At 25.7% G+C, this 18,985-nt stretch overlaps 1 protein-coding gene across 2 annotated transcripts; it reads right to left on the reverse strand.

Moving 5' to 3' along the window:
• Positions 1–12,939: 12,939 nt before the first annotated feature.
• LOC114133088 (leucine-rich repeat protein soc-2-like) lies at positions 12,940–17,651 on the reverse strand. Of its 2 annotated transcripts, XM_027998711.2 has the most exons (7): positions 17,410–17,651; positions 16,334–17,324; positions 16,099–16,269; positions 14,977–15,091; positions 14,843–14,888; positions 13,436–13,524; positions 12,940–13,341 (listed from the first exon to the last, which is right to left on the reverse strand). In XM_027998711.2, exons 2-7 carry the CDS (start codon positions 17,294–17,296, stop codon positions 13,193–13,195), a joined length of 1,533 nt encoding a protein of 510 aa, XP_027854512.2. In that variant the 5' UTR covers positions 17,297–17,324; positions 17,410–17,651; the 3' UTR covers positions 12,940–13,192. The 2 variants fall into 2 exon arrangements, with proteins under 2 accessions (XP_027854512.2, XP_027854511.2); XM_027998710.2 differs by having other exon boundaries at positions 16,334–17,651.
• Positions 17,652–18,985: the final 1,334 nt, after the last annotated feature.

An 18,985-nucleotide genomic window follows, 5' to 3' on the forward strand; every position in this document is an offset into this window, starting at 1 on the left:
TTTATGTATGAACTAACATACGTATCTTTTTTTTTCGTGTAGGAACTTACGATTCCCCATGAAAATATATTAAAATTACAATTTTTAAGTATTATCGAATCAAACTTGATAATACATTTTAAATAAATACATAAAAAACATTGTTATTTTTAAATTAATAATATAATTATTAGGAGCTTGAAATGTCCACTTTCTTCACTTTCTTTCTTTTTTTCTTTCTACTAACTGGTGGTGGCCCAGTGCTTTGTGAATGATCGGCATATACCAGGGGTGGCCAAACTTTTTTTGGTCACGATCTACTAAAAATGTACTTCACCTTTGAGGATCGACTTCCATATAAATTTTTTTTTTATTATTGAATAACTATAATTATTTAGAAACATATAGGGCGAGTGGCTCTAAAAATAAATTCTAACACAATCGACTTTGAAATTGTCCAAGATCGACTGTTTGACCGCCCCTGGCATATACATTCAGGGTAAACTCCTTGTTGTTGTATATTTTTCAATTTATTTTTAATAGTCACGATATCATCATATATTGATATTGATATATATACTGATTGATGAATATTGATTCTTTTGGTTTTTCGTAAAAATCTTCCATCTAAAAAAAAAATACTTAACAATATTATTTCTAGTTACAAATTAATTAAAAACCATTATAATATTTATTTACGTTAATTATACAAGGTTTATTATAATCCATTTTACTTTAAAAAACTGTGATCAAGCTTTCATCACAAAACCTTTAGACAAAATGATTTGTTATTTCTAAATTTGTCAAGCATTGAAACGTAACCATGTATGGTTATATTGATTTTTTTTCTGTTATTCGCCAGTATATAATATTATTATTTTAATAATTTTATTTGCGTAAGATATCAACCTAACACAACATACAGCAAGTGAAGTACTATTTTGATACAAATTCGAATTTTCAAGAAGAGTTTAAATTTGTATCAAGCTATTCGGGTTATTTTATTTTAACTCGTTGTATCATTAGTTTTAATTGTTTATAATATTTATGAGCATACAGGTATTTAAGAGAATTGTCAAATTAAAGTTAAATTAATAATTAATTCGTATGAAATGCTTGAAAGGAATAGTTAATCTATGTAGGTAGTGTCAGCTTAGCATATAAAAGGCCTGGACCGCAATTTTCCTCTGGAGCCTCATTTTTTTTTCTTCATTTACTATGAACAAGGTTGTTTATAGGGTAGTGAATTAGTGTATATTTTTCTCCCTCCGCCATGATTATAAACTAAAAAAAAAAGCTCAGGGCCTCGACCACATTTATTTTCCCTGGGCCCTAGCCGGGCCGACACTATGTAAGTATCTAAAATATATGACCCGTTTATTGCACGGTGGAATATACGCTGTCCCACCTTTGGTAACTTCCTAAGTTTTTTAATTTTTTTGGTTTTTTTTCTAAAATCTGTGTTTGAATATATTTCTAAGTATAAAACAGTAACGAAAAAAAAATTATAAAAATGTATATGCTTGTGCAACAGGGGTGTAAAAAATTCTCAAAACCTTGTGCATAAAAGAGTTAAATACTTTCTTACAATTTCTATTTTATTTTTTCTCTTCAGTCTTTGATTTCTTTCGTCAAGTTTACTTACTATTTTCGATAATGGTTAGTTACCATATTATAAGCTCAACTAAGATAAATAAATTAATTAATTGTCGTATTAATGAATTAATACAATTCAACAGTTAAAAAAAAAATTTAAAAATTTTATTTTTAGTTTATATTTATCTTAAACTCCCAATGATAAATGTCATTTTTTTGTTTTTAAGAGGACGATTTATGTCTAAGGTATATTAATTATCAATAAGTTTATTATATACAATTTTACTGTATAATCACCGGACTGAACTAATGATAAATAGAAATGAATTGTTATTGAATTTAGTTCAGTAACTATAGGATTGTAATTTAATGTATTATTAATAATTTTTGACAACACTAAAACATTCAAAACTACTAGTTTCAAATTTTAATAATAATTGTCTTAATTAGTTAGAGCATATTATAATATGTTTAATAGAAATAGATAAAATATTTAGTTATACTTAAATAATTTTGTTTAATATTAAAAGTGTTGCAATATGTGCTGTCATATAATAATGTTAAACTTCACCCGGATAATCAAAAATCCATGATTTCCTTTATGATTAAATCCGAATTAATAATCAATTGAAATATATAGCATATATTATGCTAATTTGTTATAGCCATTAGCCATAGTCACTAAAGGTTTATTTGATAAAAAAAATTAGTAATAATGACTTTGCAAAGACATTTATCGGATATTTTTCGTTGTCAGTTTATAGTTAATATAAATACTACTACCATAATATTATTATGTCAGCCTTCAATATCTACCAGTATAAAACATATTATATAATATATTTATATTGATATTTTTATTAAAAATATAATTTATTGTTTCCAAATATTTAAAATGAGATTTGATCCTGAGTCACAAGTTAAATATTTGTTGTAGTCTGTAGGTATTAGATATATTATTATACAATGTAATACTGTATTAAATATAATATTTTTTTAAACCGTATAATGTATAAAATAAAGTGAACAATATTATATGTAAACATATTTACCCAGTGCGGCCACAGCCCACAGTGTCTCACCGATGAATTATGTCTGTATTGAGATAACCTATAAATATTTAAAACAATTTTTGAAAATTAATTTATCAAATAAATAATTAATGGAATATTTGTCGTTGATTTATAATATTAGATTTTCAGATTTTCATAACTAGTAAATTGCAATCCGTAAAATAACAATTAGTAATTTATTGGTTTCAGTTAAATTATGGATGAAAATTAAAATATATTTACAAAATATGGGATACAACTGATTATAAATAGACAATTATATATTATTATGTAGATATACCCACAGGTCACAATATATAAAATTTATAATATTATCCACACATTTATATAATTGTAATGCTATTTATAATTTAATATTATAATGACATGAATAATTCCCTTTAGACATTATCACATTTATTACAATAAGTATAAATAATTGATTACCCAACATTATTTTTACATAATATAAATTTTAAAATATAATGAAATTATTTTTTCCTTTCTTCTTCTCCCCTTTCTTATTTTTTTTTTTTTTATATATTTCATTCATTTTTATAAATATTTTGGGGGAAGATACATTTATAAATTTATATTTTGTTGTTTAAGGATATTGCATTAAAAATAGTTTCTAAATATATTCAATTTTTCGTTCACCTATTATTATGTTAGTATTTTGTAAAACTATCGTAAAATGTTAAAATTATTATTTACAAATAAAATCTACAAACGTTATTAAAAAATGTTTCAATTTCTAAAACTGCCGAAGTGTCTTATAAATAATAGTATATACTTAATTTAGAATTACAATCTATAAAAGAGTATATTTAACCTATCAACGTAATCAACGTAATGCAAAGAAGATTATTTTTTAATGTTTATTTTACTGAAAAATAAACAATAAAATATGTACCTATTCAATGGTAAAATCTTCCAGAGATCGTTGTAATATACCCTAACCTAACCTATGCTATTATTGTAGTAGGTACTAGTATACGTTTTACGAAAACGACTTGCGATCAAGTGCATAGCAAAATTTTGTTCAAACTATATGTATTATAATATTATACGTAGATTATTGTATACCTACTACATATTTTGTGTTTTCCGCAATATCAAAAGGGTCGTTATAATATGGAATACATTATTTATTGTAATTTCCGAAGTCACACTCAATCGGGTCGCGGAAACGTCTTATCAGTGTAATATTGTTGTCAAAGGAACCGCGTATATGGGGTGGCACGGGGGGGTTGACTGGTATGTGGCGTGGAAACAATGCTGCTATACACGCGTACAAAGTGAAAAGCTAAAAAGCTCCTCTGAACTACGCTCTCACCGTACGCGTATCGGCCGATAGGGAGTCGTAGGTAAATGAAGGGTGTATATTTTTCCACGTACTCGCCTATATATTCCACCACATATATATATTATATTTATGTGTATATGTGAGCGTGATATCGATTGAACGCTATTGTCTTCGGCGATACCGACTTTGCTATATAATATGTATACGTATGATAGTTAAAAAAAAGAAACAAAAAGCACAGTGGACGAAAAAAAAGTTTTCACCGTGTGGTTCGTTAGGGCCTCTATTGAACGTTTCTTTTATTATTATTTTTTTATTATTGTATACGTTATCCCTCTTTCCTTCCGCCGTTATTCAGATATACATTATACACGTATACATATATATACATACCTATATCGGAATTTCCCCAACTGTTTAATTGATGTTAAATTGAGCGGACCAGAGGGAGGAAATCGTTGCTATGTACTCGTAACTGCATTGGCGTAGTCGCGAGAGGGAAGGTAGGATTTTCAATTATACAGTACCTATACCTACTTTTTTTTTTTTAATTTATGTTCAACTTCGCTGACAACCGTGATTCCCATTATAGCAAGTCCAGTAGTTTTACCATAAACGCCCGCTTCGCAATATTTAACATAATATATAATATTTTGATAAATTGCCTTTCTCGCGTTTATAAAACCACATTTATATACCACAAATTAAACTGCGGAGAAGGCTTCATACGCGTATACTGAATGCCTATTATAATTCATAACCGAACTTCTGTTACACCTCACACAAACAATAACGGTTCTGGAAATATGTTCTTCGGAAATTTATTTTTAAAACCAAAGTTTAAAGTAAATACCACAAGACTCGGTATATTATAGCCACGTAAAAATAGGAATGAAAAAGTTTCTAATTTTTAAAGATAACGCTTCAGTAAACAAATTATTATGCGAGGTTCACACTTAAATCATACATAATCATTATGTCATACATACGATCGCAACACAAAAAACTCAAGACTTCCAAAATTATTGTCTAAATTTATATCATAAAATCTCTAAATCTATGTATCAAAACAATAGTATTTCTTGAAATCGACTAATAACTGATTATTATTATTAACATGGCCACTGCGATACTTACCTAGGTTATCCATTAAATAAAAAAAAAAATTGATGCATATACTTTATAAAGTAACAAGATACAATTGTTAATACTGAGTCCAAAATTTACGTAATTTATGTAAAGACTTGTATTAAATATTCAACTTAAAATATACTTAAAGTTAATGCTTTTAAGGACCTTATTAAATAAAAACTAATTAAACATGTTCAAATATTTTATAAAACCCAAAGACATATAGTATTCCTGTATTAAATCGTATAATGTTATTAATACATAGATTCGTAATTCATATGATTATATAATATGTTTAAATCATATAAATTACCCATAGAATATTATTATTATTTTACATTATTAACATTCGTAATATTGCTAAATTATTATATTAATTTAACTATACTTTTGAACTTTCATCTAAACTTAATTATTTTCACAAATGTTAAATTTTCCAGGTTATGGAAATTAAATTACTTTTTAATTAATTGTAATTTATAATATATTATTCCATGGAATAACTAATTATGTAGTCAATATAGTAAATATCAATAAATTACTAACAATAAATAGTAACGTTTTGTTCAGCACAATTTACATGTATATTTCACAGTATTTATCACACGTAAACAATATACAGTAAAGTAAATTAATATAAATACTACTATAAACGTATAGATATTAGTTTATTTGCAAGTTATAAAAAACGGACAGTAAAAATATTTCTGACCTGATGAAATAACCACTTGGCGAGGAGGAGATGGGTCATTTTTTGTTTTGTATTTAAAATGAGAAGAGACCCAAAGAATTCGATATCTTTAATGTTAGGGGTAATTATTATTAATGTGCAGGGACATGTTTAGGGGTGAAATGCCCATTTAATTAAACGGTTGGGGACGTGTGAACTCTCCGTATGAAAATAATGCCTTTGGATGAAATTTATTATGAAATGCTTACGAATGAAAATCAATACAAATGATTCACATTTACCGCAATTTTACAGATGAATAAGTTTTCTGAATGTTTAGTTTGATTGTATGATGACATTCGTATTGACAACAGCCAATCGCATTATATAATATTTAATATAATTAACATTTAGTTACATATTATGAAAGTAGGTATATTTTGTATGTTCTATCCAAGTTTTTACACGGTGAAAAGGGGCGAATTCTATACATAAATTGATTTTGTTTACCGTGCGGACACAAATTGCACATTTTATAATTCTTAGTTTTTAATAAAAGATAGAATACCTATGGAAACACGCGCGTGCACACACAAAAATAACTCCGGAATAGATTAAACAGATACTAACTAAGAATTATAAAATGTGTAGTTTGTGTTCGCGTGGATAAAATGTGCAATTTGTGTCCACGCGGTAAACAAAACCAATTTATGTAGAATTCGCCCCTTGCCACCGTGTAAAAACTTGGATAGAACATACAAAATATACCTACTTATGTACCTAACAATAGACCTCGATACGTTTAAAAATATAATTTTCTTGTAATTTTCTATTGTACATTATTAAACAAAAAATAAAACGTTAAAAATATTAATCCGTTAATTTCGTTTAAATTTAAAACAGCCATTTTAATCATTAATTTTGTTTTGTTCACATAAGTGCAAAATGATTATACACACATATTATGTATATATTATATTTTTTATACATAATTAAGGATTTGAGATGACCAAAGGCGTGCTCCGTAAAGAATCCTTAAGCTTTTTTTTGTACCGCCGCGCCATTGATTAAGTGCTAAGATAACTTTTCAATATTATAACCAACAAAAACCAATAATTATGGACTAAATTATTTTTTTTGTTACCTCAAACATTGTATTATAGAATTGATTAATGATGTTGATAAATTCTTATAGCTATGAAGATGATTTTTCATTGATGACATTTTTTCGTTTATTTTTGGTTAACACTTATAGAACATACAAAACTTAGATAAATACTTGTAAACTACCCTTTTTAATTAAAAATGCAAATCAAAATATTAGTATGCCTCACCGTTGAAGTTATTGTATAACATTGATGTGTTAAATTTTAACACAATAATGCATTATTGCATATTAAAAACGATTTCAAGCAGAGACGGTAAGTATGTTAAACTATATTTGCTCGAGGTATTTGTAAAATATTTTTCACTGCAATAATATATCGTCAATTTGACTCAAACAAGACATAAGTTGTCTTAGAAGACAGCTGTTCAAAAGTTCAAAAAACTTACAAGTGGATAAATTCAATTTATAAAGTCACCAGTTGGTCTCTATTATAGTCTATTATGAGACTATAAAGTATAAATATACCTATTCTAGAAGTGATACTTTTTTTGTTTTATTCTGAATAAATCGAATAAATTTATTCTGTTCCAAATTTACATTGTACATTGATACAATAACAGTCAAAACGTATTTAATCAATATCATTTTACCAAAAAATAGAAAATGGTATACCTATTTTTAAGTATAAATCTAAAATAAATGATTTTAAGATATTGCCGTTAATATAATATTTATAAACATAAAATGTAAATCAATTATAACGTTCTTTAATTATTTAATTAATTTTACGTTTGTGTACAATAAATATTAGAAAAATGAAGAACACAGAAACGCAAAAAAAAGTTTTAATACGAAATTTAGCCCCCAAATATTTCATGTTTGGTCATATTTAATAATGGGGTGGCGCACCTATATCGAATTTTAAGCTGGAATTTACGAAACGCATTCTCGAAACCTCGAGGTTTGATTAAAACCGGTAATTCTTAGTACAATCCAATAATTTAGTGGAAATACCATGAGCATGCATGGAACGTGGTATTAAATTAAACCTTAATTATTTGAGTAGTTGAGCCTCGAAACATCGTGTTTGAGATTGTATTATACTACAATAATGTAATATGTATATTATGTATGTATTTATACGAACTAATAATATTGTACCATCATGTACCAAGGCGATCAGTAAATTAAATATCTTGTTATTAACCCTCTAGAAAAAAAAAATGCTAGATACGTCTGCACTGCAGGTAGCAAATATTAATAATATCCATGTCAAATTATGACGTTTTACAGATGGTGCACATATTAAATATACCTAATATTATAGATTATGAAGTAATAGATATTTGCGTGTGCCAATAACTTCTCTCAGTACTTAAACGAAGCAAAACAATTTCATTGTAATATTTTTTAATCGCAAAAATAACACAGCTTTTACATAATATAATATATCTTCTTTTCTAATCGTACGGGTTTTAAAATTTGTATGATAATATTCCACACAGATATGAGAAAATGTCTGAGTAATTATTTTTCGAATTGGTGCGAGTATCAAACATATTTCATACAATGCAAGTATGCAAGATTAAAAACAATGGTATTTATTCGCCTATTAAATACTCGTATTATAAAATAATGATCCAGTAAATTAAACGCCTATACAAATCAAATATTTACTTACACTCGGAAAGTTCGAAGTAATTATTTTAATTCGTTGTTTAATTTAACATCGTACTTAAGCAAAATTATAATGAAACGTGTTCAATTTTTTTTTTTTTTTTGTTCTTTAATATTATAATATTTCAAATGTACAGATTCCGGGATATTCATGAGACCTCACGTACTGTTTGTGCTATTCAAATGTACACACCGGATATTACCTCCCTTAGCACATAATATAACATTCACGATAATTCTTTGTGGATGAATTTTAAAGAGCAAATTGTATTTGAAAAAAAAAAAGGCTTATTTACTGTTCAAGTACCTTAACCCGGTGGATAAATAACAAATAAAAAGTAAACGGAGTAGGTAGCTGAATATATTATATAGGTATATGTATACAAGATAGTGGGCAACATGTAATGGTAGTTTGCCGAACTAAATCTAGCAAGTGCATTTTTAAATGTTTCGCTTTAGTTAATTCTGAGCCTCACAGTGTAAAAACATTAATTTAAAAAAATGACTTTTTTCGGTAACAAAAAAAAAATAGATATAATAATAATTATAGTAGTATAGTAGTAATAATCTGTAAAGGAAGTGGTTAAGTTCGAGAAAAGAATGTTTTAGCGAATGGACGATTAATGATACCAAAGCTCGAAAAACGTTTTGCCAAGTTTGTTGAATGACGGAGCAGAGAAAAAAAATCCGCGTAATTAATGAACTCAAGTCTAATCGACTGGATAATTCGGCGCAAGGTAAAATGAAATAGTGAAAAATACACGATCAATCCATCAACGAGACCGGGTCCAATCAATTAAATTAAACATTGATAAGGGATACCTACCGTTGATGCGTAAACACGTTCGATTTTGCAAGGTGATTTTCTAGAAAAAGCTTTTTCAACTAATTGACTACTGGATTATTTATTATTAAATTCAACTGACGGTATCTTGTACTGGAGCAGGTAAATAACTGATAAAAAAAGACGATTTAACAGAACTGATATAGAACATTACCCAACCAAAGCGCGAGTTCCATTTTAAACTGTTTGATTTAACTCAAGATATTATTTATCTTAAAAACGATTTATTTCTCAACTGTTTGCTTCGTTAACATGGCAGTAAAAGAAAAAATCGTATTTCTAAAAGAATACTGTATTAGTGCAATCCAATATTCATTGGATATAATATTACATCATTTTATTGATACTTTTTATGATCGGACTCAAGTAAAAAAAGTTATAAAAACGTGTAAGCTAAATACACGTACCAAATTTTTATTAAGAATTAAAAAATCACGGTTAATATTAAATTCGGAAAAATGTTTATCAATAGGTGAAATATAGAAAATAGAAGTCAACAGGACTACTTAGAATATTATATCTAGCCATATCATAAATAAATTATAAATCGTCATATTGATTATTCATAATAAGTAATTATACAGGTACTTAAAAAGGTGAATAGATACTAGAAATTCTATATTATTTATACTCTCCCCTGTACTTGTACAAGTATAAATATAACTTTTTTCATTATTTAATAAAAAAAAAACTCTTAGAAGCAAAGCCGTCGGATGATGTAACTGCAGCTACCCAGATCATTAATATTATTAGATTATATTATACATACATATATGTAGGACGTAGGTATATATTTTAATTCAGTAAAAACTAATACTAAGCATATTATTGAGTTGACCATATAACACTAAATTATAACATAACAAACATAATAATAGTCTATTTTTTACCTATTATTGTAAATTTCAGTTATTTATATTCATTAAAATTCATTGATCATAAATAAATTTACGAGAAAGAAATCATATTACCTGTACACTATTTTTAATTAAAGTTTATGTAATAATGTGTACTGTGAATGTTTCTACGTCTTTTATAAATAATTAACATTAATACTAATAAGACTTCTATAAATCATAGTTTTTAAGAAATTTCAGTTTCAGCATTTTTGTAAATAGTTCTTAGTTTTTGAACATAAGTATTTAAATAAATATAACAACCTATTTATTTTACTCTTTAAATTTTGATTTATTTTAAACAAATAATTTTGATGATTCTATCAATGTATTACGAGATTTCAAAGAGTTTCTTTTTCCCTTTTGAAATACTCATTTATAATAGTAATTAAGAATGCGACGGATTCAATTAAACTGTATGATTAACTTCTGAACCTTCAAAAGAATTTTTTTTTCATTTGTCGACCTTTTAGATTCTCTCCTAACGGATAATTACAAAACAGTACCTAGTAAAATATTCTGTACCCTTCTCTTTTAAGCCGACTGAAGCGAAAATTCAAAAAGATATAATGCAAATAGGACAGAATAATGTAAGTAATTAATACATTAAAGAAACAGTATTTTTAAATTTACTTTAGATAATTTACCTATATACATTAGAACGTAACATATATAAACAAATATATACAAATATAAAAAATTGTTGTTCTTCTGATTTACGACGACTATATAAATATAGCTTGTTGGATAAAAATTAAAATTAAAAAAGCGAGTAAGTGGGTACCGCTCTGCTGTACATTAGGTGCCGTGTGGATCACTATTATATATTATAGGAATGTTAAATTTTGAATCCAATGATAGGTATCATTGTATACGAAAAACGATTCTGAACGAAGATGATTTGTCAGCCTAAGATATAATTTCAAATGATTGGTGAAAAAAGTGGTTTATGTTTTAATGGCCTGAATACACCAAAATTTAAGTTCTTTTATAATTATTGTAAGTAATCTAAACTTATGAAAAATCTTATATTAAATTTTCAACTCTTAGCTACTTATGCAAAAAATTTTATGAATTATACCTACAAAATAATTTGCAAATATCCATGATTTTGACGAATTTTAGTCTATATTTGAACTTCAAATGCTAATAAAAAAAAATTGTTTCTATGTATTCTTATAATTTTTAATCACTATAAGAATAACTTATAAAGAACTTTGTACTGGATTTTCAAGTATTTTGACTCGGCCAAAAAAATGTTAACGACACTTCAAAAAAGTCGAAAATTTCAGTTGTCTATAAATAGCTCAAAAAAAGTCAAAATATTTTAAAAATATAATCATGGAAAGAAAGTGTTAATCTAAATAACTGTTGAAGTTTTCGAGTGTCTACGATTTATACTTTCTGAATATTAACAAATATTTAAAATCGTTTGAGGATAAATCATTCTCGTTATGGTATTTCGTAAAAATTTAAAATCTAAACGCACTTAAAATTTATCCTATAATGATGCTTCGTGTTTTCTCAATAGCTACTTAAAGGAAAACTTAGTGTTGAATTATTTTACCTTAGATATAAACACAAAAAATTTAATGATGTTTTTAACTACAAAATTAAACCATTTTGCCATTGATTGATGATCTTTGTTTATAATGTTATATTATATAAATCATAAATTAACAAATATTATGTAAAATTATTGAGAAGATAAAAACAGTTTCAATAATATCATTGATTATAAATAGTACAATTATACAATATACAGAAGATTATAGTATTATTCATACGTTGTGTTTTTTTTTTTATTATTAATATTAATATAATCATGTGATTTGAACATTGAACTATGTAATATAAAGTTAAATTAAGATACCAAAAATAACTATAAAAAATAGTGTTAGTTACAACCTTAATAATCTGTACAGATTTTAAAGGTTGTTCAACAATATATGGGCCTATAACAAAAGCACAAAATTATATTATATTATTATAATTAATTGATGACGTTTTACAAATTAAATTCAAAATTCAAATGTAAATGCATACTTATGAGTGAAACATAAAAATTCATTGAAAAATAAATCCTATATGAATCATATTTCTAAAATATAGGTTCCCATTTGAATTTTAAAAGTTACCCCTCAATTCTCCCCATGCCGATTAAAAAAAATAAATTTAACATCAAAATACTTTATAACTCTTACTATGCAATTTAAAAAGCTTTTCATAAAGGTCATTTTTTCCTAATTTAAGCACGTCATGCTGAAATCTACTGTCCAATGAAATTTGGAACACCATGTAATACATCGTAAGGTGGATGTGGACGTGAAAAAATTTATTTTCATAACAAAAATCTACTATAATATGTTTGTAATAATGTACATATTATTATTACTGAATAAGTGTCAATTTTTATTGTAAATAAATAAATAAAAATAAATAATAATACAATGTACAATCATCTTAATCAAATTTGTTAGATAGACTGATTAATAGAAGACTTCAGAAAAATATTTGCTTTTGTTTCTGAAAGAGCCAAGCAGTTTTAAAATATTTTATGATTTTTAATTCTATTTATGCTAATATAAAATATAAAACTCAACATGAGTTAATTATTAACAAAATAAGGGAGAACTTAGAGATAAGTAAAAATAAAGATTAAAATAATGAACATGCTTGATAAAGTTTCTGTAATTTTTTTATTTATACAAATAAATGTTATTCGTAGGCTTATTATTATAGCCTTGGTTGCCTATAGATTTAGTAAAATATGTATTATATTACAATTTAATAAATTTAATTGAAATGGTGAACTATCAACAATTTTTTTATTATAAGCTTTAACAAACTTTAAAATGGTTTCATTAAACATGTGCATGATTAGATTAAATGGATTACACTGAAAATAAACACTTATAAATTACATTTAACAACTATATTGTAATTGAAGATTTAGGAAGTTCATCGCCTGGACAAAAATAATGTTCATTACCTAAACGCACGTTACGGGCATTTTTTTTTTCATCAACATTTAATAATTTTTCTAATGTTTTTAATTCGTTCATTAAATTCAATTCAAAACCTGAAATTCATAAATATATATGTAGATAAATAAAACAATCAAGCAAAAAAATATTTTGATGTGAAATTTAACTACTAATAAATAAAACAATAACTTTTTGGATCGAACACATCAGTTGTAAGTTCATAGATGTCACAGTCCCAGCTTTCTTCTGGTTTAAAATGAGTATTATCTTGGGATTCTCTGAAAATATTTTTAAATGTATGAGTATTTTATGTTAATTCATAATATTATAAAAATCTGTTTGAAAAATTAAACAATTATTATAAGAGTTTAATTTAAACTGACGAGAAGAACAATTTGATTGTGATAAAATGTATTTTATATCAATATATCAGAATATTTATTAATTGCATAATATATTTTTTGTGTCACATTTAGACAAGAAGTAAAAATTAATAAAATTGGTTTATTAAAATTTTATTAACTAGGTAAACTAATTTTTATTTTGTTTGTTTAGCATTCAAATTTTCTTGAATATTATGGAGATTTTACTTATTTCTTGATAAGGCAGCATTTTATTTTTTTTTAATTCTCTTAACATGTATTAGAACTATAGGAGTATTTAGATTTAAATTTTGATAGTGTATTAAAACTTTAGGATTCAATCACAATTTTAAGTACTGTAATAAAATATCTAATGTTACAATATTATGAAATTCAGTTTAAGATGATAGCATGACAAATAAGGTAATTTGATATTTAATAATCTAATTTGTCATGGGTGATAGGATCTATCAATTAACATTTCAAGAAGTAGGTACAATTTATACATACAAAGGTAGAAATTTCATCATAACTGTATAGAAATAAATAATAATTAACAGTATATCCAAGAAGATATGTACATCCAATTAGAATTTACAATAGATTCATACTAGTCATATCAATCTCATGTTTTATTATAATTATAGTTTAAGCTATTTCATACATAAGTTATAACTACTGTCTACTAATTCATGTACTGAAATTAATTTAACACGTTTACTGTGTACTGACGCCAATTGGGGTTCAATATATAGTAAAATTCCAATTATCTAAACGCCAATCAACCGGACAAGAAAAAAAAAGATAATGCGCCAAGTCGGCTTTTTTTTTGTTTTAAAATATATCACATATTATAATTAAAGCTTATTTTGTTTAGAAGTTTCAGTTAAATATTATAATTATTTGTTTATGGTTACAAATTTTAAATTATATTACATACATAGTAATAATAAATAAGTATTTGAATTGAGACTCTTTGTAGGTTGGGATAACCAAAAAGTATCTTATTTTATAATTATTTAGTGTGATTAACCACATGTCTTAAAACATGTAGTTATATTATGCCATTTGAATGTACGAGCATAAGGGAGCTTTTTTTTATGTTATTAAAAAAAAAAAGGTAAAGCACAGTTGAGGTGTTAAGATTTTATCACATGTTTTACAAAAAATGTGTATCTTTGAAAAAAAATTGTATTATTTAACTAATTATCAACAAAATTACAGTATTAAATACCTTATATTTATTAACTCATGATTACTGCATTCTGACCAATGGCTACCTAAATAAAAAATTATTTGAAAATAGGTACTTTATAAAGAATAAAACAATATTTTACCAAATAATTGTAATACGAGTATAATTCTTACTTGATCCATCTGTTTCAGATTCTGTATCATTAGGTTCTTCAAAACATAAATGTCCTATAACACGATCTTCGGTAATTGATGAACGCAGATTTTTTAATAACTTTGAATAATTGGCCTATTAAGAAAAAATAATAAATTCATTAAGTAATACACCAACTTTTGACAATACTACAGAAAAGACTTAATCTAACCATGTAATAAATGGATTTCCAGAAAAGTATTAAAAATTATAGAGAAATTACGGTATTGGTCTAGTTGAACCCCACCACTTACATATCTCATGTTTTCGACATTAGAAAATGTATAAACTGCAGCTTTGGCCACATGCATAATTTTTGGTTATTTTCTGCACATTATACTTATTTTATACATATATGATTGATGTATAATTTTTTTACGATTTATTTATTCATATTATATTATCATACTGTTTATCTATTTTTATTTTTATTGCCTGAATTTTTAAGTACAATCATAAATGTATAATGTATTATTATTTGTACATTTTTATTTAAATTATTGATTATTGATTATAACATAATAGTGACAGCTGTCAACTAAACCTGTGTGATGGGTCAACTAGACCAGTACAGAAATAACAAATACATGATTCATAAAGAAAATGCTAAAAATTATTTTTTAACAAGTGCTGATGTTATTATGTGCTTATTATCCATTTTTAATTAAAATTTTTAAAACTAATATAGTATTTTATGAATATGATCAAAAGACAAGAATAAGTTTAACTACATAATATATTAGATAAGTAGTAGTCTCATTTTTTTAAGCCAATGTCGATAAACTTACTGCTTACAACTCGACTTGTAAAAATATTTTTGGACTTGAGTCTGTTAACAAATAATACTACATTATAAGAATCATAAAAATACACATCAAATATTTGATACCAAAAAATGTTTTCACTCAGAACAAACAAGTTAATTTTATTAAAAGTTCATGTTTAAATATTTATTTAAAAAATCCATTATTCTATAATTTACACATTATATCTACTTATTATAAAGAATGTCTATAATATAGAATCTGTATCTATCACTGAACTCTATACTATGTATAAAGTTAAGTGGTGTCTGTAATGGTATAGTACCTACTAATACTTACATAAATGTTTATATCAATATCAGTTTCAGTAGAAAATAGATTTTGTTCTAGATCGAGTAATTTTATATTGGAGTTTAAGTTCCAAGATGGACATATAGCTAATTTATTAGCATATAAATCCAACATTTCAAGGTTTAATAGATCTTCAATAATTTCTGGGAATGTTGATAACTAATAACAAATATTAAATTAAAATAAATAAAATATTTATTTACAAATTTTTAAACACACCTACCCAATTATTATTTAATATCAAACGTTTCAAATTTTTTAAGCTTTTAAAACTTTCAGGAATTGTTAAAATCTGATTATTTGAAAAATCACAGACTTCTAAGTTTGTCAATTCACTTAATGAGTTTGGTAATAATACAATAGAATTATTCGATAAATTCAAAAACCGCATACATGGGAAACTGAAATAAACACGACTTCCAATGGTTGATAAATTAACATTTATCATACTTAAAGAATCAACATGTTTAAATCGATAATTAAACACTAGTGGTACATCACAGTAGTAATTACGACAATTTTTGATCATTGTATCTTTGTTATCCAAAACAACATTTCTTAGATTTTTTAAATGTTTGATAAAATTTAATTTCCTAACATCAGAATTTGTATTGGATAAATACAAATATTTCAGATGATTACTAATACCATACATGTACAGATAAGGATCCACTTCAATGTTGTCTAGACACTTTGTAAACGATATATCCAATGACTCTAGTGAACTACATTCATTGGACCATAACCATTGTGGAAATGTACTCAGTTTTGAATTGTTACTGATATTTAGTGTTAGCAACTGTTGAATACAAAACGGTTTTATGCTGATATCCAAGAGCTGGTTGTGAGATAAATCGAGTGTTTTCAAAGAGTGCATTCCATCGATCAGACATTGTGGAATTTGCGAAAAAGTATTGTGCGACAAAATGAGATCTGTTAAACATTGACATTTAACGAGTGACAATGGAAGCGTTTTCAATTCATTTGACGATAAATCAAGTTTAACTAGGTTCACAAGATTCCCGATAAAATCAGGTACTTCACGGATACTACTGGAGCTTATATCTAGTGTAGTTAAGCCATCTAAGCACGCGTTGATGTCGCAAAGTTTTTGAATTGTATGGAACGTCGGGTGTCGCATGCATTGGTCGCAGCAGCTACAACTGCATCCTTTGGAAATGTCCATAATCACTCGACAAATAAAGACCGTATACCTATAACGCACATATACTTTTCTTACTAAAACGACTGGTTGTAAAAAAAATGAAATAATAAAAAACAATCGGAGAAACCACTAACCGCCGTCCGCCACGATGATTTGAAATACATAAGCAAACTTCTTAAACAGTGAATTCTGGACTTCACCTAATATTCATTTATGTTATACACAATGAAAAACTAATAAGACTACATAGGGAAGTCCATCTTCCTTTATCGTGGATCTATTTCTATCGTATTAATATTAAATATATTTCAATGTTACATTATAAATTATAATAATGTTATATTCTATTATATATTTTATATATTAATATCACGGACTAAAATATATCGCAGTCCGCGATTTATAAATAAGATATTATCTTAGTGATAACATAACATATTATGTTGTATGGTGATAACACTGAGATAGATAAGAATAGTATTCCCACGATTATAAAGAACTTCTTTAATCTTTATATAGACTATACTTTCTTTCCTTACTTTCTACTTTTTAGAATATACTTTCTTTATATTAAAGAAGTCCTTTATAATCGTGAGTATTCCGGAAAATTGGAAACAGTTAGATGAACACATAGATTTATGGATGAACAAGTCAGTTCTGTTCTTGGTCAAAACAATCCATCTATGGCAAGCATTGTTGAGTTGGACAAATACTTAAGTGTGAAAATCTATTAAATCGTCAACTGGATCCTTTGAAGTGGTAGTTTGATAGAAAGCTTTTATATCCCAGATTATATGAAATGGTTAAAAGATGACTTTGTGTACCAGCAATATCGATTCCCAATGAACGAGTTTTTTCAAAGGCTGGTATGATACTCAATGGCAAAAGAACCAGGCTTACTACTGAAAAAGTAGAAAAAATTATTTTTATACAGTCAAACATGTAAATAATTCTCCTACTAATGACAAAATTATTTAATTTTATATTCTAATTCAAGTCTTACCTTATAATTAATACAATTTACTCCTCAGGTTTAATTGACATTTTATACATTTTTTACATTATTTTTATTATTATAACTATTTTACAATTGTATTATTATTAATTTTATAAAATTTAAATATATTATACTTTGACAGAATTAACGAAAATAACATGCTGTAAAAATGTTCAATTAATATTCTCATGGTCATTTGTGTATTCTTATTATAAATTATTGAAATGTACCATACTATGACTTTTTTACTATTATCTATATCTGTGACCATGAATAATATCTTAATTCATGCTGGAAACGAGACCTTAATCAACAGAACTATAGTATAACACCATTTATGATACACTATAATACTACACGTCATAATATTTTCAAAAATATCTTTACTTTAAATAAGTATTATATTCTTGCATCGTGTATGTAATTGATTAGTTTTTATAAATTGTTTAGTACATTTTGCTAGAATAAATCGATTCAATTAAAAGCAAATAATAATGTATATCTATTGTAATTTATTTTACTTTTAGTATTATAATTTATAGTAGGTTAATGGTTAATATACTTATAGTTTTGTAAATACCACCAACTATAAAAATGAGTTCATGGTATAAATATGTAATATTTTATCAAAAATATCATTGCATTTAGTGAAATCCCTAGTAATATAATATAGGTCCGTAAAAGTTTCAAGTTACCATGAATAATGTTTTTAA

The sequence above is a fragment of the Aphis gossypii genome, chromosome 1 (genome assembly GCF_020184175.1).
Source record: "Aphis gossypii isolate Hap1 chromosome 1, ASM2018417v2, whole genome shotgun sequence".
NCBI classification, from domain to species: domain Eukaryota; kingdom Metazoa; phylum Arthropoda; class Insecta; order Hemiptera; family Aphididae; genus Aphis; species Aphis gossypii.